The 27,642-nt window shown below is 34.4% G+C and overlaps 2 protein-coding genes across 2 annotated transcripts in view; one reads left to right on the top strand and one right to left on the bottom strand.

The window, feature by feature from the left end:
- INSYN2B (inhibitory synaptic factor family member 2B) overlaps positions 1 to 12,062 on the top strand; it is a 28,856-nt gene extending 16,794 nt beyond the window's left edge. The window contains exons 2-4 of the mRNA XM_031555669.2: positions 1,896 to 4,019; positions 5,823 to 5,897; positions 9,958 to 12,062. Coding sequence (XP_031411529.2) covers positions 2,620 to 4,019; positions 5,823 to 5,897; positions 9,958 to 10,144 — 1,662 coding nt within the window. The 5' untranslated portion in view covers positions 1,896 to 2,619 and the 3' untranslated portion in view covers positions 10,145 to 12,062. The remainder of the gene's footprint in view (positions 1 to 1,895; positions 4,020 to 5,822; positions 5,898 to 9,957) is intronic.
- DOCK2 (dedicator of cytokinesis 2) overlaps positions 1 to 27,642 on the bottom strand; it is a 158,750-nt gene that overhangs the window by 85,223 nt on the left and 45,885 nt on the right. Inside the window, exons 26-27 of the mRNA XM_010718884.4 lie at positions 20,285 to 20,427; positions 16,596 to 16,691 (exon numbers count right to left, since the gene is read on the bottom strand). Of these exons, the coding sequence (XP_010717186.3) occupies positions 16,596 to 16,691; positions 20,285 to 20,427 (239 nt within the window). The remainder of the gene's footprint in view (positions 1 to 16,595; positions 16,692 to 20,284; positions 20,428 to 27,642) is intronic.

Consider the following 27,642-nt stretch of genomic DNA (forward strand, 5'->3'; position numbering starts at 1 on the left):
TGGCATCCATTAATTTAATTGGGAATTAAAGTAGTCTCACATTAAAGTAGTCTATCTGCCTGGAGCAGCTGTGGTGGGATGTAGGGAATGTTACTGCAATATTTGGATAGATTCTCAAATAAAATTGTAAAAAGGGGCCAGTAATTATAAACAATATGAGAATTCAGATCTTGGCACTAAACTTTGTTTGCAAACTTGATGTTTTTATTGCATTAACTTGTTTAAACTGAATAAGCAGCATGGCAATTTAAGGTACTTGGTATCATGAAAGTATAACTTGTATTAATGTACATATTTGTTTACTGATATCTTATGTGACATTTGTCTCTGCACTGAAATCATCTGATACTTTCACTTTCTTCTAATGCTTCATAATAGAATGGTATTGTATTATTAATTTGCTTAAATTATATTGCTTGAATTTACGTGGGGCTACATAAATTTGTTGATTACACTGTAATAAAATACCTTTCCCAATACATCCAGCTCATTAAGTCCCCTGTATGGGGCTGCTGAATCACAGCCTGAACCTTTGATTGATCACCTGAGGCGAGCAATGAGTCAGCCACAGGAGCACAGGTGAAGGCAATTCACCTGTGCTGCAGGAAGGGGTGGAGCCTGGCTGCACCTCTCCTAGACCCATTTAAGAGCTGACTGCCAGTGGGGAAGGATCTCTCTGGAGATCTGTTCCATCAGGAGTTAATCTTGTGAGCCCTGGGACAGGGTGAGTGACTTTCTCTCATTTCTCCAATATAAATTATATTAGCCAAGCTCCTGGAGATAGATAGATAGACAGACATATACACACACCATCTGTATACCCATTGATTATACAGTCCCCTAAATTAAAGATGGTAAAGTTTGTGCAATGCTTAAAGAAAACATTACACTAAGACAATAAAAGTACAGGTAATTTAACCACCAGTTGGACACAAACATAATTTCATGCTGGAATTTAGACACAATATTAAGCATCTCTGTAATTATGGAAGTAAATCTCATTGGATTATTAGAAATCCTGTGGTATATTTCCCACATTTTGCACAAATTTATTTTATTAGCCCAATTCTATTCTATTCCAGCAGCTAGGTTAACAGTCCATCATTGTTTGTTGCATATTCTGAATTTCAGCCCAAAATGTTGTGGAGAACTCACATTTAAGAGTAAGTCCATAGCACACATTATTTTGGTGAGAATCAGCAACAGCTGGAGTGAAAAAGTGCCGACTAATAAGCATACAAGTTAAATATACATATTTTGATCAAGACAATATATGGTATACACTCACCTGTATGTTCTAATTCAGGGAGCCATCACGATTCTACATTTGTAACAATAGGGTTGCCAGCAAAATTCTATCAAATTATCTTACATTGCTAAAAATATTCAAGTAACAAGATTCCTCATGGCCTACATGATTGCCAGCTATATGTGAAAGTGTCTGCACACGGAATGAAAAGTGCAAGATAGTTTTTATGGTGGGTGCCTTTATGTTCCCTTACTTCAGCACTAATACATCACACATTCATTAGCAATGCTGTTTTACGTGCATTTCTCATACCATAATGCACCACACATCAGTCACCTCCTCTTAATACATGGCTCACGTTCTTGGAAGGAAACAATACTCTGCATCCCTTCAGCCACTGAAGCATGTATCATTGGTGTATTATAGTGTGACTGACTAAAAGGAAACATGAGTGTTTTGTATCCATTTTTGGTTGTTTTATGACCTTTTATATGAGGTGCTCCAAACTAAAAAAAAAAAATTCAGTTTCTATTATAAATCTCACTGTTAACGTTACAAAACTACAGGAGGTTGAGTTGTTAGAGACAGTAGAACAAGATCATATCTGGTGATTGTTCATCTACAACTGTTGTCTTTCTACTTTCAGGAAATATTTCATGCTATTCTGCATTTGCTGGTTATTCAGATTGGACCATCTTCTGATGTCAAAGTATTTACAAGATTTTCTCAAATGACACAATACCTCAGATACAGTTGGCCTCCTGTTCGCATGGACTGAAGTAACAACTACACATAGTAATGCTATGTTTTTATCTGGTCACAAGTGGCTACGTTATTTTGAAATGTTAATTTAACTTTCAACAGTAAAAACACGGCTGAAGAAGAAAACTTTCTTAAGAAAGCAATTCAGTTTGTTATTAATTAATATAATTTCATCAGTAAAACTATGCATTGGAAATGAAAGTGCCCCCAAAAGTTGCAATGTCTGTTTAGTCAGGACGCATTTAAGATGTGTGACTGATCTGTCATATAAAAAAAAGCTGGATTGCTAATGGAGAGGTGACTGACAAATAAGAGCCATCGGGAAAGCCATAAGACACAGTGTGACCTTTAAATGAGTTAACTGTAAGCATAGCTGTCTACTGCAATTCTGTAAAATGAAGAATCATGTTTGCTTCAGAAGACTTTCTGCATTTTCCAGCTACAATAAATCTTTCTTTACATTTTATATTTAATATCTTTACCTTAGTGTTCAGTCTAACGAGCAATTAAATTTGAAAAAGAACAACAAGAAGAATGAAATGCTTATCTTGTTCATTAGCAAGGTGTTCATTTGAATCTAAGGTATACAATCATATGACAGAGTTCAAATGACAAATGTAATGTGCTTCTTTGCGACCCATTACTTGCAGACTTTAAATTGTGATTCAATGGCCCAGCAAAACATGAAAATGCGCCCGGTGCTACTGAAGAGAAACAGTCTGGATTCATTTGATTTTATGAGACAGCCACATCACCGCAGAAGCAAATCTCAGCAAGTTCGTTTCAAGGATGATGGTATCAACACAAAGACAGTGGATGTCACTGAACTGGATAATAATCCTGCCCAAGATATTGCATTAATGATAGAAAATACAGAAATATCTCAACAACACAAATTTTTGTTACAACCTTCATCTTTTCCAAAGGCTCAGAAGGGGCTTCAGAATATTGCCATACAAACATCTCCTAGCCTCAGGAAACACTTCCCTGTTTTTAGAAGAAAAAAACTGTTGGTAAGCAAATCACTAACAGAAATGCCAAGTGAGCCTAAAGACTGCATTCCAGTAAATGACAGTCTTTCTGAACAAGACATTATGTCTTCAGACTTCTGTTACTTAAGAATAAGTAGCCATTTGGAAGATGGATTCAGGAATATTCAGGTGGATGGTCAGTCAAGTCAAAGACTGCCAGAAGCACAGAGAAATGGACATATCCAAATCCATGATTCCTCAGTAACAGAAAAGACAACTGCTTCTACACAGGTGCCTGAATACATTCATGTGAATTTTCCACAAAACACTGATACTTCCGTGGATGCATCAGACACGAACATGAATTTAAGTAATTTACTGCATTCTTCTAATTCTTCTACTATCATAAATAGTAATGAAAACAATGAAACCAGCATGCTGTCACCTATTTCTGAAAAAATATGCCCTTGCCTAAGTGATTCCACTAATGGCAAAGATTGTAATCCTCATTCTGACTCTTGTGAAACAGCTAACAGTGATTCTGAGTTGCTTGTAGTCAGCAAAGATACAAACAGTAAAGAAACTACTCCATTATCACCTCCATCAAATCAAAGTTCATCTCCTTATTTCCTCAGAAACTACTTACAGACAGTAGAGAATAAAACAGATTCCAGCTGTGTGACAGTAACAAATGATGATCACACAGTAATGTCATCGACCAGCAGTAATGCTTCAAAATCTGTTTCTTCAGTTAGTACTGAAACTGAGAAAAATTCTACTCTGTCTGATGTTTCCCAATGTAATGGCTCTTTAGAAGGATTTCACACGGAGTCTTATCTGCCAAGGAATGAAATAAAACCACACATCAACAAAGAGATTAGTGAAATAAATCAAATTCATTTGACACATGGTGAACTATGTGCTCTACAAGGCAAGCTGCAGTCTGTAGAGGAGTCGTTGCTGTCAAACCAGGAGAAGATTAAAGTCCTTTTGAATGTAATTCAAGACCTTGAAAAATCCAGAGCCCTCAGTGAAGGGTATGGTGCATTTTAATATCACTAATTCATCAAAAACCTGAAGCAGATGTTATCGCTCTTTTAACCTTTGCTACTATATTTTTTTCTGTGAAATACTCAAAGATGAGTTCGCAAAAATAATCTCATTCAGTTTTTGAGGAGTTTGAGCCTTTACAGAAAAGCAAGTCTCTTTATGGGTTGCTTTAATTATCACTGCCTTTAGTAAACTGAGCGAGAGACATACTTTATTAGCACTCTTTGTTATTTAGATTTATGTTATCAGTTACAATGCCAACACACAGCTGACAGTCTCCATCTAGCTAAAATCTCTCTGCAGCTGAACAACAAAACCCAACAGTCTAATGTACTAAGTAATATAACAAATCTATGGCAAGTCAGCTTTCTCTATCAAGGTCAGATATGCATTTAGTGCCAGAACAGACCTACTGCTGAAACAGTTCATATCAGCAAAACCATGCTTCTGTTCAATATTAATTCTGCTTTAGTGAGTGAGCAAAAAAATTAGTGGCCAGTGCACAACATCTGCAGGCTTTCATTGTTGGGACTATGTTATTGGTTACGTTTCGTTGTATCACTTATAACACATCCACTTAAGGGGAATGCCTTTAGAATGGAAAAAGGCAAAAGACCACATTAATTTTTTGAATTAATTTTATTAATTTAATCTTCAGTGTGTCAAGAAATCTTTGCAGGAAGTGAAGGTCAGGGCTTAAAAGTTATTAAAGCTATGAACATAGAGCATATGAAGATTGTTAGCAAGACTCCTAGGAGTCTCATATTTTAGAATGACTGCTTTCTTCAGTATCAGTAAGAATGCATGATCTGTATTGAGTTTTAATGAACAGTCTCATATCTATTAGCCAAAGTCACAAGATTATTTATGTAACATATTCACAAACTATAAATAATATCCATACTACCCACACAACTCATGCCGGAAGACTCAGGAGCAGATATATTCATATGACAAAATACAATATTAAATATTTCTGTGGTCAAATTACATATTAAAAATATACTATTAATGCTCTCCAAACCATTAACAACAGTTTCAGCTTACAGTAAATGTATCCTAGATGCATTTTAAAGTTGTCTTTTATGGTAATGTAGTATTTCCATCAAAGAATTTTTATTTTAGGGAAAAAAAAAATAAAACAGCCAATGTATCTTTCAAAGAAACAAGCAAACAAGAATTTTGTTTGCTTTTTAAATAAAACAGTGTGCAGTCTAGGTTATCACACATATAGTTTTAGACACAACATAACTGGCTTAATGTGCTGTGCCTGGATGGGATGGAATTAACTTTTCCCACAACATCTCTTATATTGCATAAAACAGCAGCACTTAGACACGTAAAGTAAATCATTTGTGCACAACTGGCTTGTGCATAAAACTGGATCCCTCATGTTAGCATTGCATTGTGTGCATCAATAGTATTTCCTGACTACAACCTGGTAAGCTTATTTTTGTCTGCAACATGACAAAAAGGCTGCCTTGAGATATTTGTGCAGGTTCAATTGCACATAACAGTCCGGAACATGACAAGGACTTACCCACTTGACGACAACCCAGGTCTTTGCACACATTTTCATGTGGGTAGAACAGGTTTGTGTGGCTATTCAAAAACTTAGCAGGATATGACTGATTGTGGTGACAATCACATATGTCAAAATTTTCTTACAAGAAAAAAAAAAGCTATTTTCAAAGAATGCTTGAAGGTTTCTTAATGCCTGGAAATATTTTATCAAGAAGTCTGTCAATGTACTTACCAACACACATTACATGAACAACTGTTTGTTACAGGCGCAACTTCTACCACACTGGTCAAGACCTCAACAACTGCAGCACGTGTCAGAACACCGCGTGTATAATTTACAGGTACCATGCCTTGCACAATTTTCTATTGACTGTATATCTCTCACAAATGTACAATACAATGTCCTGCTCACAGCTGTAAAAGGTCTGTTATCATTAACCCTGTTTTTTAAAAAAGAAAAGGGAATATGAAAGGAGCTTTTGTTGTTTCTTTTCTCCCCAGGTAAAGAGCAATTAGCACTGGTGTTATCAGAAGATACTGCACTTTTGGAAATTCAAACAGAAACTTCCATCAAGGTTTCATAGCATTACTATTATTATCATGCTTTGAAAACCTTTGAAGCTGTTTCTAATTATGAAATTCCCTGTATTAGATTTTTTGAGATAAAATTTCTGTCATAAATTTGGATCTTGGAAAACATAAGCACAACATTCTCCAAATACCATTATGCACCAGTTCTTGTCTGCGTGATGCAGAACAATGAACATATCCCCCTTCTTACTTCAGCAAAGGCTTATTTATTATTATTTTGAGACAAAGTACTTTGAGTCTAAATTACTTTAACATAAACTACACATGAATTTGTACTCGGATGAACTTGGTAGTACTGTGTTCTAGAAACTATACCAATTCCAAGTGTTACATTCACATTAACACAGAAAGTCTTTGGTTTTCTGCCCATTAGCAAAAAGCGAGGAAGTACAAAGTCTCTGTAATACTGCACAAGTAGCTGGTCCTCTCAGCAATGGATTTTCTAGGATCTCAATCAATTGGTAAACACACTATCCAGTCAATGCAAGCTCTATTATAAATCAGAATACAAATCTTAAGTTGATTCCATAATATTGCATGGACTCTTCAAAGAATGCTGAACAATTGCAGCGTAATCAGACTGGGAGCCCACATTTCACCATTCCAGACTCCCAGTACTGATATACTTTGTAGACAGAAGAGAATGAAAAGTAAGATGTGTGTATAGTCAAAATTTACCATATTATTTTTTAGGCCTCAAATGAAAAGATAACAAGTATGTATTCAAATCAAATTTAGTGGAAAAATTACAATGCCACTATTTTAATCCTGTATTTTGCATTTATTTTTGTTGTTTAAGGGGCATTTTAAAGCATGTAGCAGCTGATCAGCTAATGAGACAATGGCACTCTACTGAAAGCACATGCCAATTTTACTTTTTTTTCCTTCATAATAAAAAAAAAGCTTTGATACACACATCACATTATGGCATGTTGTGATGTTTTTAAAATTCATTTAAAACAAGAGAAAATAGTGGAAGAAGAATTTGCCAGAAATTTATTATGAAGATCAAGAGTTGAAGTCATACAAGACACAAGTTAACAAGCAAACTTGATTTGAAAGATCTCCCAGCATTTCCTTCTCTTTAAAGATATTCCTGTGTTCCAGTGGTTCTACATATTTGCTTGTTTTCATTTAAAGAAATAAAAGGTATTCTGTTTATTTCAAAGAGTATTGCAGGCTTTAGCTTTTGCCACCTTGTGAGCACTATGCTTTAACTTTTTTTATGGATATAAGCAGTAAATTATACCCACATTGATGTGTTTTTCACACCACATTTTCTACATAAACCCAATGTATTAAAGAGCTTTATTTATTAAAGAGTTTAATATGCTTGTTCCATAAAGTCAGAATTGGACACAGCATTGGAAATTATTGCTCAAAATATAGTTCACTTGTGTGCTGAAGCCTTAAACCTTTGGTAGTAAGTTTAATATTTGCTTTTCTCAAAGCACTTGACATTTCACAAATACCACAACTCTTCTGAGATAAAAATTTCCAGTGTTCTCCACTGTACACGTTGTTCCAGGAAGTTACATGCATTATCCAACAATATGGACTCACTCTGTATAAAAAGGAATAATCAGAACAATAAAGACTTCCTTTATTAGATCAGTGCCTTTGAACACCCCTGAGCTGACAGAAGATACAACTTTTTGTTGGATTCTGCAGGAACACACATTACATAGAAATTCTGTAGAATTAATATAGAAATATCCCTTTACCACAGGACATCTTCTCTCTGCAGGAGAATAAACTATGCTTCTTATGCTGCCTTTTCAGTTTACACAGTTGCAATACAGGAAAGATCTTGAGTAAGAAGCACAAATATATGAAGTAAAGAACAGAAGAAACAGTTGAACATTGATGTGTCTTTTGGTTTAGTAGGTACTTCTTAATGCTAAGATTGCCTGGAGGCTTATAGAACAACACTTAGAAGAACACTAGCAAGAACACAGATCCTGCCTTTGAAGAATTATTGGTTTTAAGAGAGAACATAAAACAATAAAGAAATGTAATCATTTCCATTCTCATAGAAACGTCTTATAAGAAGCAGTTACAAAAAAATTTCTGAGTAACTAATATCTGATGTTCATTACATTCTGAAGGAAGTATTTGCGTTTATCAGGTTTATTCTAAACAAATCCGTGCAATGGGTTTTGTGTAATCTAGAAAAATTCCATATATGTATTTTTTCTATTTGCAGCATGACTGTTGTCTTTGAATATAGAACTAAATGTTTCATCTTGTGCTCTCTTCTCCTGCTCTTCAGCAACCTAAGTCAGTAGTGATTCAAACACAGCACAATGATGTGTTAGTGTCACTGAATCTTCCTTATCATACACAGCCTAAGGCAGTCAGTACTAATCTGTATCTGTTAAAGAGTTGATTATATGAGTTACTGAAGGAATGAAGAACTTTTCAGTCTTACAGCAGAAGCAAATTTAGACCAGACTGTAAGTTTACCTTCATTACCTAATCAGCAGGGTTAGGTGAAGTACCCTGGGACTTCCAATCTAGATCATATCACACAAATGTTTTTATTATAATAAACACAGGTGGGACTGAAAACAAGCAGTTACCTCAAAAAAAAAAAAAAAAAAAAAAAAATCAAGGAAAGTTATTAAATAGAGACTGAATTGATCTCTAGAGACAGTTTCTCCAAAATACAAATCTGAAACCCTGAAGCAGGGAAGGAAAAAGGAACAGAGACTTTCCCTTTTTTTTTGTTTGTTTGTTTTGGTATTTGTTTTTATAAAATACCATTTCCTTCTCTGGCGTTCCTGACTTGTGACTAGTGAATAATACTATGTTTCAGCCCAAACCTGATAAAACTGAACAGATGCATCTGATAATATTTTTTTCCTCTAAAAATGCTTGTATTATGAAAAATAAAACGAAAGGCCAGTTTCTTCTTGCTTTCCACTCCTCCAGCAAAAATCTATACTGCAGATAGAGCTGATATAAATCTCATTCCTCTTCCTAGAAAATGTGGAGATAATAAAGAAAAAGCACAGAGCGCTGACTCCTTTTTTGTTTGTTTGTTAAATTATACTGGTTGCATCAAAATCCTCTTTTCCACATTGATACTTTTGAGCCTTACTTTTCTTTCTGTGCATATACTTGCTCTTATCATCTTAACTCTCATTTTACATCAATAATAGTTATGGGCTTCCATACAGACATTGTGAGTAGAGTTCTACTTCCTATTTCTTCCATAATTCATACCACTTATCTCAAAGACTTATGTATTTATGTTATTTCATACATATTTTAGTACTTACTGGAGATGAACTTGTCACATTTAAGATGTGAATGTTTTGAATTCATGACAGATACATGATTGAGTTAGGTAACAGAATTGAAATCTGAACATTTAATAAAATGCACTGAAAGATCAACAATATTGGAGTTCTTATCTCATGTAAAGAAAGAGGATTTCTTCAGAAAATATTAATAAATAATCTTATATTCAAGGCAGCAAAATACACTGCATTTTAACCAGGCTCTCATATTGAATGCCACATTATAACAGAACCACAGAATCATAGAGGTTGGAAGGGACTTCTGGAGATCATCTAGCCCTATCCCCCCCCTGCTAACACAGGTCCCAGGTTGCAGAGGAAAGTGTCGAGGAGGGTTTTGAGCATTTCCAGAGAAGGAAACCGCAACTTCTTTGGGCAGCGTGTTCCACTTTTCTGTCACCCTCAAAGTAAAAAAGTTCTAATGAAGAAACAATCTGTTCTAATGAAGTAAGCATTTAAAAAGGGAATTATTCACTTATTAGCTCACATCTCTTCATTTTTCTAGCGTAGAATATGACTTCAGACAACAGGAAGGAAGATTTCAACAGATTTTGAAAAGGCTGGATCATGCAGAGCAAAATCCAGCTTCAGCTTCGCCTCAGAAGCCATCATTTGATCATCCTCTTCCCGAGAAAAAGGAGTTAAGGAAGAAAACAAAAAAGGTGAAAAAAAAATGCTTCTGGTGGATTTGACTTCCTTACAGATCTTAAACTAAAACAATTTTTATATTTCAAAAGACAATAGAGCAAAAAGAGGTTTGGAAGCACAGAACTGAAAATACACTATTATGAAATCACTAAACTAAAGAATATTTAATTGAGTATCAAATCAGAAGAATTGATTTAAATTATATCACTGAATAAAGACACATGAAGAGACTGTTTCTGAAAACGAAATTTAAGTTTTCTTTTTTCTTCTTTTTTTTTTTTGCTCCGGTGATCCTCACATTCTTTGTAAAGACATTTTTGTTCAAGTTTCAAAAAAAAAAAAAAAAAAAAGACAATGGTAGTCAAACCTGCAGACTTCATTTCATATTCTTAAGCAACATGAACTAAAAAGAACTTCACTGATCTTTGAACAGACTGCATAATCAAATAAAAGTTCAGGGGAATCTCCTCAGAGGAGCTAATTACAATTATTTCACATCTCCAGTGAAATATATTGGTTGTTGTCATCTACGATTTAACCATAATGAAGAATTTCAGGTTCAAGTTTTATTCTGTTCTTATATCAGTTCAATTTGAAAATGAATTATTTCGAAGTTTCTCATTTAATAGACTTTTGTTAAGTATCTTAAAATTTAAAGGAAAAAAAAAGGATATCATAGTAATTCTAGATCTAATTTCCTTCCTAAATGAGGTCCAATTAGATCTTTTTTAGTTTTAAGCATCTCCAGTGATGGAGAATTCATAACATCCAAGGGCGGCGCTTTCCAGCATTTGTCCATCTCCACAATGAAAAGAACATCTGATTAGATTTTACTGAATTCTGACTTGTACTCATTACATCTTGCTCTATCCCAATGCACCTTACCCTGATGAATAGAGAGGAATAGCCACTTTTGCCTCTGTACTACTAAAACACTCACCTAATTCTTCCTCATTGCATTTAATATCTGTATTGCTAAATCAAAACATTCTAAGGTGTTTGTTTATTTGTTTTGGTTTGGTTTTTTTGCTTTAGGAGGGTAAATGACTTTATTAAATACAACATAGATAAGTGAATATTAAAAAAATTTGTTCTGCAGAATTTTTCTTAAACTCTGGTTAAACAGTTCAAATGATGCCAGGGTCTTCAACAGATTTACCTTTAGATCCTCCTTTTTTATACCATATATTATTAGTTCTGTAATATTAGTTAAAAATGTCTATTCTTTTTGTACACTTCTGTGTTTCTCCAGTGCTTAGGGTTAACCAGACATTTGAAAACACCTTAAAAACAATTATGCATAGATGTCAGAAAAGACCAAAGATTACAAAAACCAGTCTTCATTTACAGTGATGCTATGTCATATGGCTTAATCATGATTATCATGATATTAAAGGACAACAGTTTTAAAAATAATGTTAAGTACAATCCATATGGAATTGACAGACATAGAATTATCATTACTTTAAAGACCTTTTGAAGGGAAAGCTGTACATGCAATGTTACTAGCAAAGTATATGCCTTTAGTGAGCCAGAAAAGTTTGTCAATAATGGTTTGTGGATATAGTAGGCACCAGAATTTATTAGATAAGAGTATGTAATTTTATCACACCCATCTACACATACTGCTTATGCTGGCATTCCAACAGCATTCCTATTTTGCATTACTGTAATTGATACACTGAAGATCTATTAGTGTGCAAAGGTTTCTTGTGTATTAAAATATCACTTTAAGATGAATATCTCTGGGGGACAAAGGTACAATAATAAGCAATACCAATAAAAGCAATACCAGCAAACCAGTAAGTTTTTTCTTGTACTAAGCTGATTTTTAATGACCTGCTATTATGTGAAAGTCATCTGTTTGTCCTTTTTCTTAAATAAGTACAACAAGGCTCATTTTAATGTCTGATTTTGTTTTTGCATGTATCCCTTCAATAAAGACAAATTATTGAATTTAAACCGATCACAACATTTTGATTTTCCACATCACACCAATCAATTCCTGGAGTAAGTAAAACTGCACAAGAACACAAATATGCTATTTACTTTAAGAAAGTCCGTTCAAAGAAGAAGGGCACTAAATCCTTTCTTATGACCTGAACAGACACAAATAATTCTAAAAAAATGAAATATACTATTTCAAATGGTTTCTGTTTTTTTTTTTGTTTGTTTGTTTTTATATTTTAGTGTCTTATTTTGATGAAATTAAGAACTACAGACAATTTTTATCATTAATCTCCCAGTCAAAATGAGTCTTTCCATATTTCTTACTCAGTTATTTGTTTCTCCCTCAATTAAAAAAAAAATGCTTTATGTATCCATGAACATGAAAATCTCCTTGTAACATCATGCAGAGCAGGAGGTAGAGAAGCACTTAAACTACCCAGGCCAACTGGCTCTCAGCTCTCAATGCTGCAACTTAAAAATATGAACGTGTCTTTCAGACTACCTCTATGCAGCACTTTCAAAGTCACTTCCTTTATGACACCTATTTACATGGAAAGAAAATATGAAATCAAGAGTTCACCTAAAGCACTGTCCTTCATAATGCTGAGTTGGCCCAGAGTTGTCAAGAAAGCTTATTTTAATAAATAAATAAATGAACACAAAGCATAACATAAGAATGCGGATAAGGTAAGAAACCATGTGCTATGAGAGTCAGCAGGAGCCACTTAAAGAACTTCCTACCCAAACAGCTTCTAGAAACGTGCATGGACAGAACTCATCTGGCTTCCAGAAGCTCTGATACTATGAACAAAAAGCCCACAACAATTTACTTAAAATGAAGTAAAGTATGTTAGAAATAAATTATTTGTACAAAAGATTAAGCATCATAGTTTCACAATAAAACCACATATACCAAAGGCAAGAGGTTATTACAGTGAGTTTTCTCACTATATCACACAACAGACTTAGCACAGAAAATTTTAAAAACAACATTGGAGCAAAAAAAAAAACAAAAACCCTACTGGTTAAATTAAACAGTAATAGTGAGAAGACATCAGCACAGCATGATAGCAGGATTGGAAAAGCAATGGAAAGGGTAGATAAGCAAATAATAATGGCTAAAGGAATTTTCCTGACTTAATAATAGTGTAATGCCTGAAACCATCACCAGAGTAGGAATTAAATGTTAAAAATCAGAATAAATAAATTAAAAAAAAAAAACAAACCACAGCTAGGTGATAACGCTTGCATACAAAATACTTAAGGTTTTTCTGAAGACGTTTAATCAACAACTACAATATGCAATGTATGAAATACTGTACAGCACATATATTCTAGAACTACTTTAGTTCAAATTGCTGTTTTATGGAGTCAACCTAACTTTCCTTAAAAATTCGAAATGTATGAGAGGAGTAATGATTGCTTTCTGTCATGTACTGTCAGGTCATGCAGGGTTTTTTGTAGTTTCATGTAGCTCTTCTGAAAAAGTCACAATACTTAGTAATTATGCTATTTTAGATTCAGAATATCTTTCTAATGAAATATATCACCAAATGTATGTTTTGTAAATCTTTATGTTCTTTAAATGGGGTGCCATCTTTTAAAATAAAATCTTTTTCTTAGGTTTCAAGAGTTGATAAATAACAAACAATATTTTGATTTCAAAAGAAGTGAACAGTTGTTCTTTGGAAAGAAAAAAAAAGGGAAATGAATAAATGTTTTTTTCACAAAATCACTTTGCTGTTTTTCTAGGTAGAGAAAATGTCTGAATCTGAAAACTGAACAAAAAAGAGGCTTTAGCCAGTCCAATTTTAATATATCATTTTTTCTAAACATGTCAGCTCCATAAAATGGTTTTTCTGGTCATGATCTCCTAAAAGAGTAGTTCTGGTTATTAAAGCACTGTGGATTTTTTGTTTGTTTTGTTGTTTGTTTGGTTTTTTTAATCCTGGGAATTTCCTTTGAAATGTTCGTTGTTTACATCCAGAAACTTTACTTTTATTCATGTCCACGGCAGAAAAGTAATAAATATAAATCTCTGCCTGATTGTTTTTTTATTTTCCAGCAAAGTCTTGATTTGTACAGTATCTTATACTAATGTTGTCAAACTTTTCTTACTAACAATTAAACCCTCTTGACCTTTGCTTAAACTAACAACGTGATGAAGATAAGCTTTGGACTACCAATAGTGACCTTTAAAATGTCTACCATGCAAACAACACAAAAACAATGTTTTGTTTCTATAAACAAGCTGATACAGAATTAAGTACTTCCCTATTCTACATGCTTCTCTATATTTTGCTTCTTTAGTTACGTCCATGGAACTTCATTGCACCACTGTGTCCTTTAAGTAAAAGTCGAGATTCACATCAAGAGTCCAGTACAGAATGAAGAGTTAATCTCACAAATAAACTCCTCCTTCCTTATTACAAACTTAAAAGCACTTCAGTGATAATCACTAAGGAGACTTTTTGTTTGTTTCTTTTTCATATTTTAACTAGTGGAAACAAAGCAAGACACCATGATAGCCTTTAACCACCAAAACATCAAAACAAAGCCTTCAGTGCCATTTAAGTGTCTTCCCTGCAGTAGCTGCAGAGAGCTGAATTACTTACCCATTACAGCCAACTTCTCCTGAAGAGATCATGTCCTTCTTAGTCTGACCCTTTCCAGTAATTGCATGAACAAAGCTCACAGCACCTTGTTACCCGCTGTGCACAACGAAGAGCCTTCCCCGTGGTCAAATGGTGTTGTAGCAAGCAAAGATCAAAGCTAGAAGTTCTAAGCCAAAAATCCATAGCTCCCTCTCTGCTAACAATCTAGAAGGTTACAAAAACCTCCTCATCTCTGACAGAAGGCAAATAAATTTTAGCAGATTTAACAGCTGCAATTATTTAAACTTGCAAAGAATTACAGGTCTTGTAAACTGTAAACCTTGTCCAGCTGCAGCTATTCTGTGTCCCACCTACACTGACAGAGCACATCATGCTTTTAGCTACTTGAGCTCACCTAAGCATTCTGCAGAAAGCCACACTTCCTGACTATCTGCCTCGTTTCTGAAAGATTGATCAGTTAGGCTTTAAAGAAGTTCTGCCTATCAAGAGTTTTGCCCATTAAAGCTAACCTGCAAAATAAGTAACTGAACTGAAGGCAGTATGCAGAACATGAAATGAGCTTGTTTTCACTTGTGCTCCATTTCTGACTGCAGAGATTAATTTGTTCTTCACAAAAAAAGAATAATATATACAAAAGATTATCCCATTATCCCATTATGAGGTCTTGCCTCAGCTCTAAAAAATCCTTCATTTTTGCTCTGAGAAACCTCTATAACGTGATACACACATACACATAGGTGATGGTGAGCATTATTACCATTCAGACATCCGCATGCCTAATCAAATTACAGAAGATGTCAAAAAAACCCTAAAATACGTTAGTTGACTGTAAGCAGCTTGTTTCTTAGTGTTTACTAAGTATTATGATATTTTTTGTAGGATTAAAACAGTTTTATTTTGCTTCTGCATTTACTATTCATGGTATGCATAAATACTACTCAGTGGATTGCTTATGTCATCCATAAAACTCTCATGATGTTTTCTTTGTAAGTACAGAAAACATTTTCAAACACTAGAAAACTGACAGGTTCATTGTCTTCTCATTCAAAGCCTCCTCCTGTTATGACTACATAAACAGAACAGAACAGAATTCTGATGCACAGAGAATAAGATTTCTGAAACTTGCAGATGTAACACTTGGGTATTTCAAGCAACCATTGGCAAATATCCCTGAAGAACTCAGCTATTAGGAGGCTGATTATTAGGAGAAAATTACACTCTGAATGGCTCAAAAACTGCTATTTTGATTTTCGAGATCAAGAAAATACAGAACTCTTCCAAAGACATGCAACACATCTCTTAAGCTGAAACAATCAAGTAAACGCTGTTGATGATTTTGCAGAATAATGCAATTCTCTAAGATTAAGATACAATACATATCTTCTCTTCAGTGCACAATCTGAAGGACAAGTTCCAGAGTTTCTGCAGAACACAACTGGCTTGCATTCTCAGAAGTAGTCTAAGTCAAGAGAACTACTTGTGATGTAGGTACCTAAATCTAAATAAGTTGTAGAATCTATCCTGGAATATAAGCCACAGAATACCTGCAAATATCTCATGCAACTGCTCTGTTTGAGCACATCTCCACATATTTTTCCTGTGTGCATTAGGTATCAACAGGAAGAAATGGAGCATCCAATTGAACTGTTTATATAGGAAAGCAATTAACTTTAGATGTAGAGGTTTTTGGCTTTGATTTCATTTGTTTGTTTTTTAAAGCTCTAAGCTCACCTGTCAGTGCTCAACTAAAATTTGGAAGACAGTAAAGTTGAACAGTGGAATCAAAAAGAGAGCAAAGCTTTTAGATCTTTCATTTTAAATCTCAAAAATTCCACAAATAAGGTCTCTGCAAACATTGTATTTGTATTTTTACAGGATAATTATTAAATAATCTTGAAAATATTAAAAAAAACATTAAAATATTACTCACAATTAAGGAATCATCTCGTCTCATTGTAATAACAGTTTTGTTCACTGTGCGTAATAACTGTACCATTATTTCTTGAATATGGTGATAAGTTGATGCCTGAAAACAACAAAAAGTAGTTTTCCAGTTAAACTCATATGTCTTGTAAAACATGAGACCAATTATTTCCATATTGACAGTTATTTAACTACACCGTGGAAGGAATAATACTAACTTCTTGTTCCAGTAATGTCAGTGGAATATTTATTTCAAATGGTGCAATTCAGTTTTAGCCCTATCCATTACAAACCCTACTTGGTTTGAAATTGTCACTTTCCATCTCTCATCAAGGAACCTGTGTGTTTTCCCAATGAGTTGTCTATAGCTTAATAGCAAAGCCCTGGCAACAGGTGATTGAAGTGAACTGTGACACTCTTCACATCTGTCAGTGGCCCTCAGTACTGTTTAGACCTCAAGAATAATCTCAGCTTGCACTCACAAAGTATATAATTACTAATGGAAAAAGTTCATTTCACTTTACTGCTTTATGAAGACACAAAAAGAGGTCTCCATTGCCTAAGTACTGGTCAATTGGGCTGGGACTACATAGAGACCCACTACAGGTCCGTACCTTGTTTTACCAACCATTCACCGACTTGAATCAAGTGACAGGTAGCTTTGCCTACCTATTCTGCCAGGGCAAAAAACTTCACAAACTAAAAATGGTGTTTACCTTCAGACAGTGTTCTAACACTACAGCTCAGAGCATATCATTTGCAAAGAATACTTTCTTTTCACCCAGAAAAGATTACCTTGTGACAACTACAACACTTAAATAGTTTCTTGGTTAGAACCCTATTCCTGCAGCTATCAAATGTAGAGATCAAAACTGGCAAGTCAGTTGGAACTGTTACTTACTGTGCTGCAATAAATATTCTATTATTTGGCCTCTTTTGCAATGTTTTCTTTAATCGTATTATCTTATGATACTTCCAGTATAAAAAAAGTGCAGAGTTGTAAAATGTCTCACTTAAATCACAGTCATCCTTTCGTGAAAAAAATACAGCTTTAAATTTAAATACCTTTAGAATGAATTAAGTATTATAATTGCTTGAAGACGTCAAGACAATACAGAGATGCTTGGATGTACTAATGAGCAACCCTTTAAGCAACTCTACAGTTTCTACTGGATCTGCTTTTAAAATCATTATTATTTCTTCATTTCTACATGGAATTGTTAAGCATTTTTCTAAAATGCTTTCTTTCATGGAATTCTTAAGTATACTCTCAATCTCATTTCCTGGAGACCTCTAAACTAATTTTCCAACCCAATTTAGTAGCTTTCATTAAATTACTAGGGCTTGAGTACATGCCATGTTTCCAAGAACTGTACCAACAGTTTTATCAAATTTCAATCTTGCTTAATTGCTTGACATGTTTATCCTGTATAAAAATAAGTTCAGTTTAATTTTTCATGCCTCAAGAAAAACATACAAGGTATGTAGAAACTACTAGAAATCACGTGAGATATTTTCCTGCTATATTCATGATGTATCCATGCCTTTTGTCACTGTTTGCTCCTAGCCTCAATTGTAACTTACTTTACTTTTTAGAAGGCACATTATTTTTTTTCCTTGAACAATAAACACAGTACATTTGTTGAAACATTAACGCTGTACAGTATCACAAGGCCATGTCTAACAGCCTATTGTATAGTTCCATCTTAACCACACACTTTACTACAAATAGAAATTTTCTTTGTCATTTGGAAAAAAAAAAAAGTTACCTTCAAGTTACTAGATTTTTTTTTTTTTTGAGAATCTCATGAAATGGTTACATAAACACTTCAGTCTATGTAAACCAGAGCAGGATATAGAACCAGTTATGCTTTTTGTTATTAACTGCATATGGAAACTAGAAAACTGGCAGAGCAACATCAAGACAAGAACTGCTTAAAGATATTTTTAATTCAGTTCAGCAGAGTTGAAATCTGGAAGTAAGAAATAACATTTCTTACATTTCTAAATGTATTTAGAGTACCCTGAACATACACAAAAGAATAAACAGCCCCGAACTGTCAAATATGTAGCAGCACTTTGCACACTTTCACACTTCCCTTTGTCACAGGGAATTCACTTGTTTACTAGCTCACTTTTATTGTTTTGTTTTTTTTTTGCTTCAACCCAAAGACAAAGGATCTTATAATCCATGATCTCTTTTTTTCCATGTTTTGGTATATGCTGTACCTTAATTACAGTTCAGACTATTATATCATGGTTTCAAAATTAACCATAACTCCATCATTAAAGATGAATTCTATTCCGAGTTCACAAATAGTGCATAACATACCTTTCCTGGGAAAAGGAAAAACATATGCTCAAGTATTTAAAGATTATTTTCCACTAAGTCTTTGAATTTGCAGGGACACGTTAGCACATGCATTAAAACAGTCCATCACATTTCTACATCATTCAGGATATCTCAATTCCTACTCTTGGAATTCCTACTCTAAACAATATACAAGCTACACAACAGCCTTCAGGCTGCACTGAACCACATATATGCATACCAAGCAGCAAGACTTTGATTTCTTCAAATTGTTCTGCATGCAGCAATTCTTGTTCACTCATGGAAACATGAGCTACGGACCCAAACTTCCAGGAGCAGCTTTGACAATGAACAGTAACCGCAAGATTGAAAATAATGTATGTCGTGCACATGCAGCAAGTATTAATCTATAGCTCATCATATACATTAAAGGATCACCAGGGAGATGGCCTGTGCAAACAGACAGGACTTTTCAGTTGTAACTCACAAAAAAAATTAAGAAGTCACACACCACACTGCAATGATTTCATTATTAGAAAAAGTATGCAATGACCCATAGCAAAAGCTGGAATAAAATGAACTTGCCTTTATCCAGAGCCTTCAAAGTTTGAAGAAATACAAAGCCCAGAATAAAATAAGCATCTGTTCGTGGGAGGAACTACAATTTGGCTAATGCCATTATGAGCTCTTCTCAGAAAAGCTCCTCAACTGATCGTGAAACTTTATTGAATAACTTTCTACTCATTAAAGGATGAAGGACTGAAAAGTCAACTAGATATTCTCTCAAATAAGGAAAGCAATCACTCAAACCACAATTTCTACAGTGCTCCAAATTACAGGAGCCGAAGTGAAAAATTACAGTCTCAAAATGAAGTAGAGTAAAGAGTAATGTTCTATACACACACTGCTGAAAGCAGAAAGCAAAAGTTGCAATATTTGTGCACTGAAAAACATTTCTCTTGAGGAACAACAAGATTTTTTATAAAAGGAAACAACATGAAATTTGAAAATTATTCCAAGTACCTATAAGAACACTCCATTTCAGTAGTTACACCATGGAACTTTACCAGCCCAAACTAGACAGAAGCTCTGCTAGGATAAAATCAATGCTACCTCTGCTTCTAATCATACTATGGTGATTTACAACTGCTGGCTACCTAAGGAATATAAAATTCGGAAAGAAAAGAGACAGCGTAGATGTCAGCATTTCACCTTTAATACATCAACTGCTCTAAATGAAGTTTGTGAAAAATAGGAAAATAGTTCAATTTGACACTAGCTTGTATTAAAAATTTAAATTAGATTCATCTGCATCAATAATTTACCACTTGATCAGCTCATCCTTACTGCAGATGTGAGCCACCTACATCATCATCAATACTTACAGAGTCTTGACAGCTCAGAACCTCCAGGATGCTATTGAGTAATTCAACACAGTACTTCTTCTCTTGGACCTGCTGATCATCTTTCTGTTCCAGTAATTCCTTCAGTTCTTTAGTAATGACAGGAAGCAGGATGTCCCTGCATTCTGAAAGAAAGAAAAAAAAAAAAGTGTCTTAAGAGCAAATATAAATCAAATACTGCTTGCAAATAGATCTTCCTCCAAACAATGAAGCAAATACCTTTAACAACCAATTGCAATGTGGAACAGTGTCTCAGGGTTACTCTTAAACTTGTGTGATATTTTTCCTAGTTACCAATATTTCTTACATAAAAAAACAAAATTTTGATCAATATAAATTGCATCACTGAATACTGAACACTGCTTAAGTAGTCCCAAACAACTAATGACAAATGATTCAATTTCTACACAAAGGGACTAGAAATACTCTATTTTTAAGTAGTGACATGACTTTAATGAATAAAAATAATTTTAAAATTATCATGTCAGAAAATAAGATGCAAAATAACAATTATTCTGTATGCATCGTTTTGAAGCATGACTTCTAAGAACACATAAAAACGCAGATAGCAAAAAGATTCTTATGAAAGGATTTTAATGCCTACAAAGAGCAAGAACTATGCATACATGTGTTCTTGATTAAATATAAGGAAGATGACAAACTAATTACACTGTAGTCTTACATATATTGAGATAGAGATCCTTATTGAAATGCTAAGGGGACAAAATGCACAAATTTTAAATAACTTCAGAGAAGGCACTGACTATCAAGGAACAAAAGGTAAATTTTTTTTTTTTTTTTGAAATGTATGGACATACTGTGAAGTGATTTAAGTAGCACTTTATTTGTACATTATGCAATTAAAGAATACAAGGTGACAGCATGAATAATTCTGAGCAAATACTTCTAAAACTTCATATATTTATGAAAGAAAAAAAAAAAAACTGAGAGAAAAGCAGAGCTAAATGCAGACTGAAAGTTTCCACTTCAGAATAAAAGGCATTTCCAGCAACATATTCAATTAAGAAAACATTCTAGTGACTGCTAGACAGCTAAGGTTCTTACTCCCATAACTTGATTGAAACCTTATTGCTTAAAACAGTCTACTTGTTGTAAGCATTATGGAAAAATATACACCATCAATTGGTTACTATTTTCTATCAAAACCACATAACTAGAAAATTTCTCTATTTCTATAAGCAAGAACATTCATTTAAGAATTATTTTAAAAATCCACACCCAGATATTCAGTATTGTAATACACTGACAAACACAGTGTGAGCCACAGCAGTATATACAGTGAGATTTAGAATCAAGCCAGGGACACAGAATCCTCATTATGAGAGTGTCAGTAACAAGAGGGGAACAGGGAAAGAAATTAAAGGGTGAAAAAAAATTGGAAGATTTTTAATTGCTGAGTTTTGTAGATGAAACAAGAGAGATTATCATTGCAGATTATTTTTATTTCAATTAACAGCTCCTAGCCATATAAGCCAGCAGGATTTAATTGTGTCTTAGGGGCAGATTCATTTCTTTCCTAAGAAACTACTTCTCTACTATTGATAATGGCACGACATGAATAAAAAGCAATGGATCTCATATTCCAATAACAGTTCTTCCAAGCTACAAGAGACATTTAATTTGGTGAGTACAGTACAAACCCAAAAGTAACACAGAACACTGTATTTCCTGTTCAGAGAGTAACACAGAGAATTTATGCAACTTGTGTTTCAGGGGGAAGATTTCCACTGAGGGGGAGGTGAGGAGCAGGCACAAGTTGCCTGGTGAGGCTGTGGATGCCCCACAGGTGAAGGTGTTCAAGTGCAGGTTGGATGGGGTCCCCTAATTTAGTGGTTGGCAACCCCGCCTGTGGCAGGGGGATTGGAATTTGATGATCCTTGAGGTCCCTTTTCAATACAAGCCATCCTATGATTTTATGATTTCCACCCAACTGCAACAGCCTTTAAAGACAACTCAACACAGATGGTAAGGAGATGGCAGGAAGGATGGCAGTTTTAAATGCTAGCTTTTTTTCTGCTTGACAAATGAGGTAATGGGATGGACTGCCAGCAAAAAACAGACATACTCTTTCTTAACATTAAAATCTGTGAAAAAGAAACAAAAACAAGAACTGCTTAACATTTTACTGCCTTCTACTTTTTAGAAACCAGAATAAAACATATGTTGCCTCAAACTGTATGTGAACACGATACATCACCATACAGTGTGAACCTCTTGCATTTATTTCATCAGCATCTCCCAGAATAATGTTCTACATACAGATTAGCCCCAAATTCCAGCACACTTCTCAGAGGGAAGTTCCCTGGTAAGAGCTTAATGAATAAGGTTCATTCAGGTAAAAGATTAAGTATAGCTGCATGTAATTTTGAAACTCCTCTTTCATCATATTCTTCATATTTAATTATTTCTCCTGTGTCAGGTAAGTGAAATTCAAATTTCAGGTCATTAATGCAATAATGTCATTAGAAAAGACATTTGGGTCTCCTTCAGCAAAAACCACAGATGTGCTTCATTCCTGACTGCCTCGTATGTGCAGCCAAAATGGTAATAAAAATTTAACACCACTTTTGTCTCCCTTAGGAAACACTACTCTTGATTACCTGGCAAGACTACAGTCCCAGCCATCTGTTAGGATTGTTTCATGCCCACTTACACTGGCATGCCAAATTAGTGAGGACATAGATGTCATCTGAATATAGATTTAGAGCAAAGCCTTAAAAATAAAATCAGTGAACAACATCCTTTCAACAAAGAGAGACTTCTGATGGCAGTCAGTACACAGTTTTGGTGCCATGCTTCTTCACAAAGCACATCTGTTCATAACTGCATGCATCTTTCTACTAGCAGTCTTCCCTCTCCATTATTTGACATCTAAATCTTTGTTAAAAGAGGGATGAAGTTAAAATTCTATATATCTTTTTCACAGGCAAATCCAAATTTCACAGAAGAGCCAAAGAGCAGAGAGGTGCTGTAGGGTCACCTACAGACTGACAGCACTCTAAGTGACAAAGCCTTTGTGTGTCTGTAATTCAAAAACTTACACAGGAAGAAATACGGTGGTGGATCTTATGAAATCAGCACATATCACTGTATCATATCAAGCTGGTCATTCAAAACAAATGTCAGCAAGAAAGGTTAGATGGCAGAATAGATACAGTCTTAATGGTCACAGCACACCATCAACTCCAAGCATAAATACAGTGGAATGCAACCACTTCCCCACTTCAAGGGATATCTTCAACTTTCTTGAAGGAGCTGAGTAATATCACTTACTGGAAGGCAGCCAGAGCAGCAACTAACACTACTATTGCTGTAGCCAAAACAACATTCTGAGCTCTCAGTGTCTTTTCCAGTTTGCAGTCACTGCAGTCTGCCAGCCTGACACAAATGCTTGTCAGCATGTCCTCTCTGGCAGATTTAAAAGTTTGCTTTCTGTTTGAACAGTGGAATATTTACGAATTCTAACATTTTGTTTTATTGATACACCAAATTTTGCTAAAATAAGCAGTAGCTTTGTGCTGACTTCTGTTATATATCTTTCTTCTCTGTATTCCACTTAAAGGAGTTAGAAAAAAAAAAATCAGTATTTTAAAATGTAAATTTGTAAGTTAACTGTTAAAACTAGTTCACCTAGCTAGATTTGGATTTCCCTCCATATGACATAGATTTCATAAGTATAGTTTTTATTCTTAAAAACCTATTAAAGGAGGTCAAGACTAGGAGAAGGTTACAAGTAACAAATACTTAAGGAAATGTCCAGCGCATTACATATTCCTCAATAAACGGAAGAAGTTAAAGGCTTTAATCCTGGTGTGTCACCACAAATGCATGAGAACAAATGCCTGTAGGTGCACATATGCCTTCCTTGTCCACATCAAGCTACTTCAGGAATAAAACTGGGAAGAAGTGAATACAGTATTTGAAAAGTGATGCTTTAAGGGTAACATAACACTAAAACTACTACTGAATATTAACAAAACGAAGAAAGGAAAAAAAACACAGAAGTATTTCTTAAAAGAACTTTTTTTAAAACTAGAGTAATCAGCATAAAAATGGATCTACTGGAAATGCTTTGTTTCACTACAGAGCCATTTTTAAGGGGTTTATGAAAAGTGAATGTTTTCAGGTTTTTCCCAGTAGCTAAAAATGGGAGAGTGAGGTGCATTATCAAACTCCTACAATTATGCATTTTAAAATGTTGGAAGTTGTGCCAAACAGTGCAGGAAAACAGCCACAGAAAATGAAAAACAGAAGTTCTGCTTAAGTACTCATATCAATAGGAATATAAGTTGTTGTGAAAATAGTTTAAATTTTTATTCATAACTCAAACTCTGGCAATAATAAAACAGAAAGATGTTTATGTCAAATTACTATTAATAGTTCTACTTTTCTTTAATGTGCATTATTTATTAAAAAATAAATCTCAGATCTGACTTAAATCTTTTCTAGATCACTAATTAACACTGCATTTAACATTAGCATTTAACACTGATACTTTTTGAGCAGTAAAATGAAAACTTCAGAACATTCCAACAACACCAAAATTTGTAATATTCACATTAATATTAGGAAACCTATCTAACTGTTGACATATGCAAATACACATTTTGTTTAAACAAAGTGTACAGTAGAAAGACCCCTTCCATTAGAAAAACAACTACTATCATTTCAGCATTCCTTCTGGCATTTGGCAGATTAACCACTACAGATAACATATGTCTCTAGCTGCTGCTCTTCCAGAAATCAGCAAGTCGTTTGCATATGCTGAACATGCAGTAGCTGTGTCTACAGCTAGTGATCAGAGGCTCTGGATTTTGGGCTAAGAGACAGAGGCTCTATTCCCAGCCCTGCTGGTGACCATCTGTGTGACCTACTTAGAGTTTATATTCTTTGGAGTAGATCTCATGGTGTTTTGCTACAGAATAAACTCTTAATCAGGAGTGGACCTCTAGAGAATACAAAGACAAAAGCAGCAGTGTGAATACAGACACACTGTATTATTCTTCTAAGCACTCCATATCGATTTCACACCAATAAAAAAGCAACTCTCCAAGGCTGATTTACAAACTTCAACAAAATGTCAGTGAATACTACATGATTAGCTTAGAAAAAAAAAAATCTATTTCCAAATATTATAAGCTCATAAGTAGTAACATTATCAAAAAATGCAAGCAATTTGTAAACAACTACATCTAAAAATGGTGACTCTCAGAAACAGGCGTTTTGAGGGAAGAGAGATTATGGTAACATTCATCCTATCGTGTCATAGGACCATGTATCCTACCTGACAAAAGCACTCAGTTTTATGACCAACAAGAGAGAAAAGTTTTGAAAGCCTAGAATTAAATACCAGTGCATTCACCTTAATCTCAAGGCTTCCAACTTCAGGCTCATATGTAATTTAATAGAACCAAATTTCACAGATTCTTTTTTTTTAGTTTTTGAAAACATATTTCACTGTTTTCCCAATTCTACTTCCTTAGGAAACATTATGAAAGTCAATGGATAAAGGAAGAGAAATACCAGTATATGAAATCTAATTAAATTTAAGATCTATAGACAACACCACTGAGAGTAGAAGTAAATGAACTTAACTAGAATTCTAATGAACTACATGGAAAAAGATTAAGTGCTAAAGCCTTGAGGAAAAAAGGATAATCTGAAACATACAAATTAATATACTTCACTGTAATTGGCAATTTAGTTAAGTATATTCCATATTCACAGAAGAACACTACTTCTAGATAAACGTGAACTTTAGTTAATGATATTGCTAATTATCATGTGGATCCTATTTTGCGATACACTACATATGCTTCTATTCTTGTTAATTACCTTCCACATCGCTGCTTCAAGTAATGAATTAGACATTGCCTATACCCTGCAAACGTTGTGGTAAACATGGTTAATTTTAGAATGAATTGTATTTGGTGCAGACCACTAAAAGATGGTTTGGGGAGTTTTATTTCTTTTTTAAACCAAGTAATACACATGGAGATGGATTTGTTAGCTCTCTCTGTGCACTGTAAAGAAATATTTTTCATGCTTCTGTAATATCAGTCAGAGATAAATCATTTTGTATTGGTCTTTTCACATTTTGCAGAGCAGGTAATTAAGCATGCTGGGGACTTTTCCTTTCTACAACTTGCAGGTTAAACCCAAACAATGTGAAACCACAACATACTGCAAGTATTAAAATATCAGTTACAAATAAAAACATCCTGCGGTTACATCAAGATCGATTTTCTGCCAGTAGAAACTTACAGGCAGATCAGGTGAAAAAAAACTTTAGAAAGAAAACCATAATATATTTAGGTAATACTATTGGAGCAATACTGACTTTGTTAGCTAACCACAGTCAGAGGGATGACAATTTCTCCACATAATGGACTCACAGAAAATAAAACCTATTTGGGAGAGCACCTCATTGGACTTTATCAAGGACAGTGAAAAGGTATGTCCCCCCTTCTCCCTCAGAGAAGGGAAATGGTGAGGTCTGGATACATCCAGGTTTTGAACTCTACAAAAATGGCAAGAAGTTTTATTCTCTCACTTAATCAAAATATTGAAATACAAAACCTTTTGATTAATATTCTTTAGTTAAAGCAAATATTATCTGATTAGCAAGATAATGCTAAGATAAGGAAGATAACAGTGCACATCTTAGCTTTCTTTTAAAAGGGCATCTACCTCATTTCTCTGTTTTAGCAAAGTTTCTTCAGAATATTATCTTTCATTTTAAACTAATAATTAAACACATAGGTTGGTATTTCCTGAGGCTCCTCTACAAACAATATAATCTAAGCATTGTTATATAATAATATATTGCATATTGGTAACATCATCTTAATGTAGATCTTGCATGTCATCAAATGGTTTGGGGTGGAAGAGACCTTTAAGATCACCTAGTTCCAACTCCCTGCTACAGGCAGGGACACCTCCTTCCAGACCAGGTTGCTCACAGCCCCATCCAGCCTGGCCTGAAATGCCTCCAGGGAGGAGGTATCCACAGCCCCACTGGGCGATCTGTTCCAGGTGTCTCACCACCCTCACAGTAAAGAATTTTTTCTAATATCTAGTCTAAACCATCATATTTAGACAAGCTATTACTTTACATATTAAAAATGCACAGGCTTTTGCTCTCAATTATTGGAACAAGTTTGAATCAGTGACTTACTCTGCAGATATGCAAGATTTTAATCACCAGTGTAAAGACGCTAGGCTAGTAAATAGCTTAAATAAGTACTAAATGCTATATTTATGGTCTTAGCTGACTAGTTTTCCTGTTAAGTGTTTTATATTAGCAAAAATTGCACATT

Source organism: Meleagris gallopavo, chromosome 15, assembly GCF_905368555.1.
Source record: "Meleagris gallopavo chromosome 15, MGAL_WU_HG_1.1, whole genome shotgun sequence".
Taxonomy (NCBI): domain Eukaryota; kingdom Metazoa; phylum Chordata; class Aves; order Galliformes; family Phasianidae; genus Meleagris; species Meleagris gallopavo.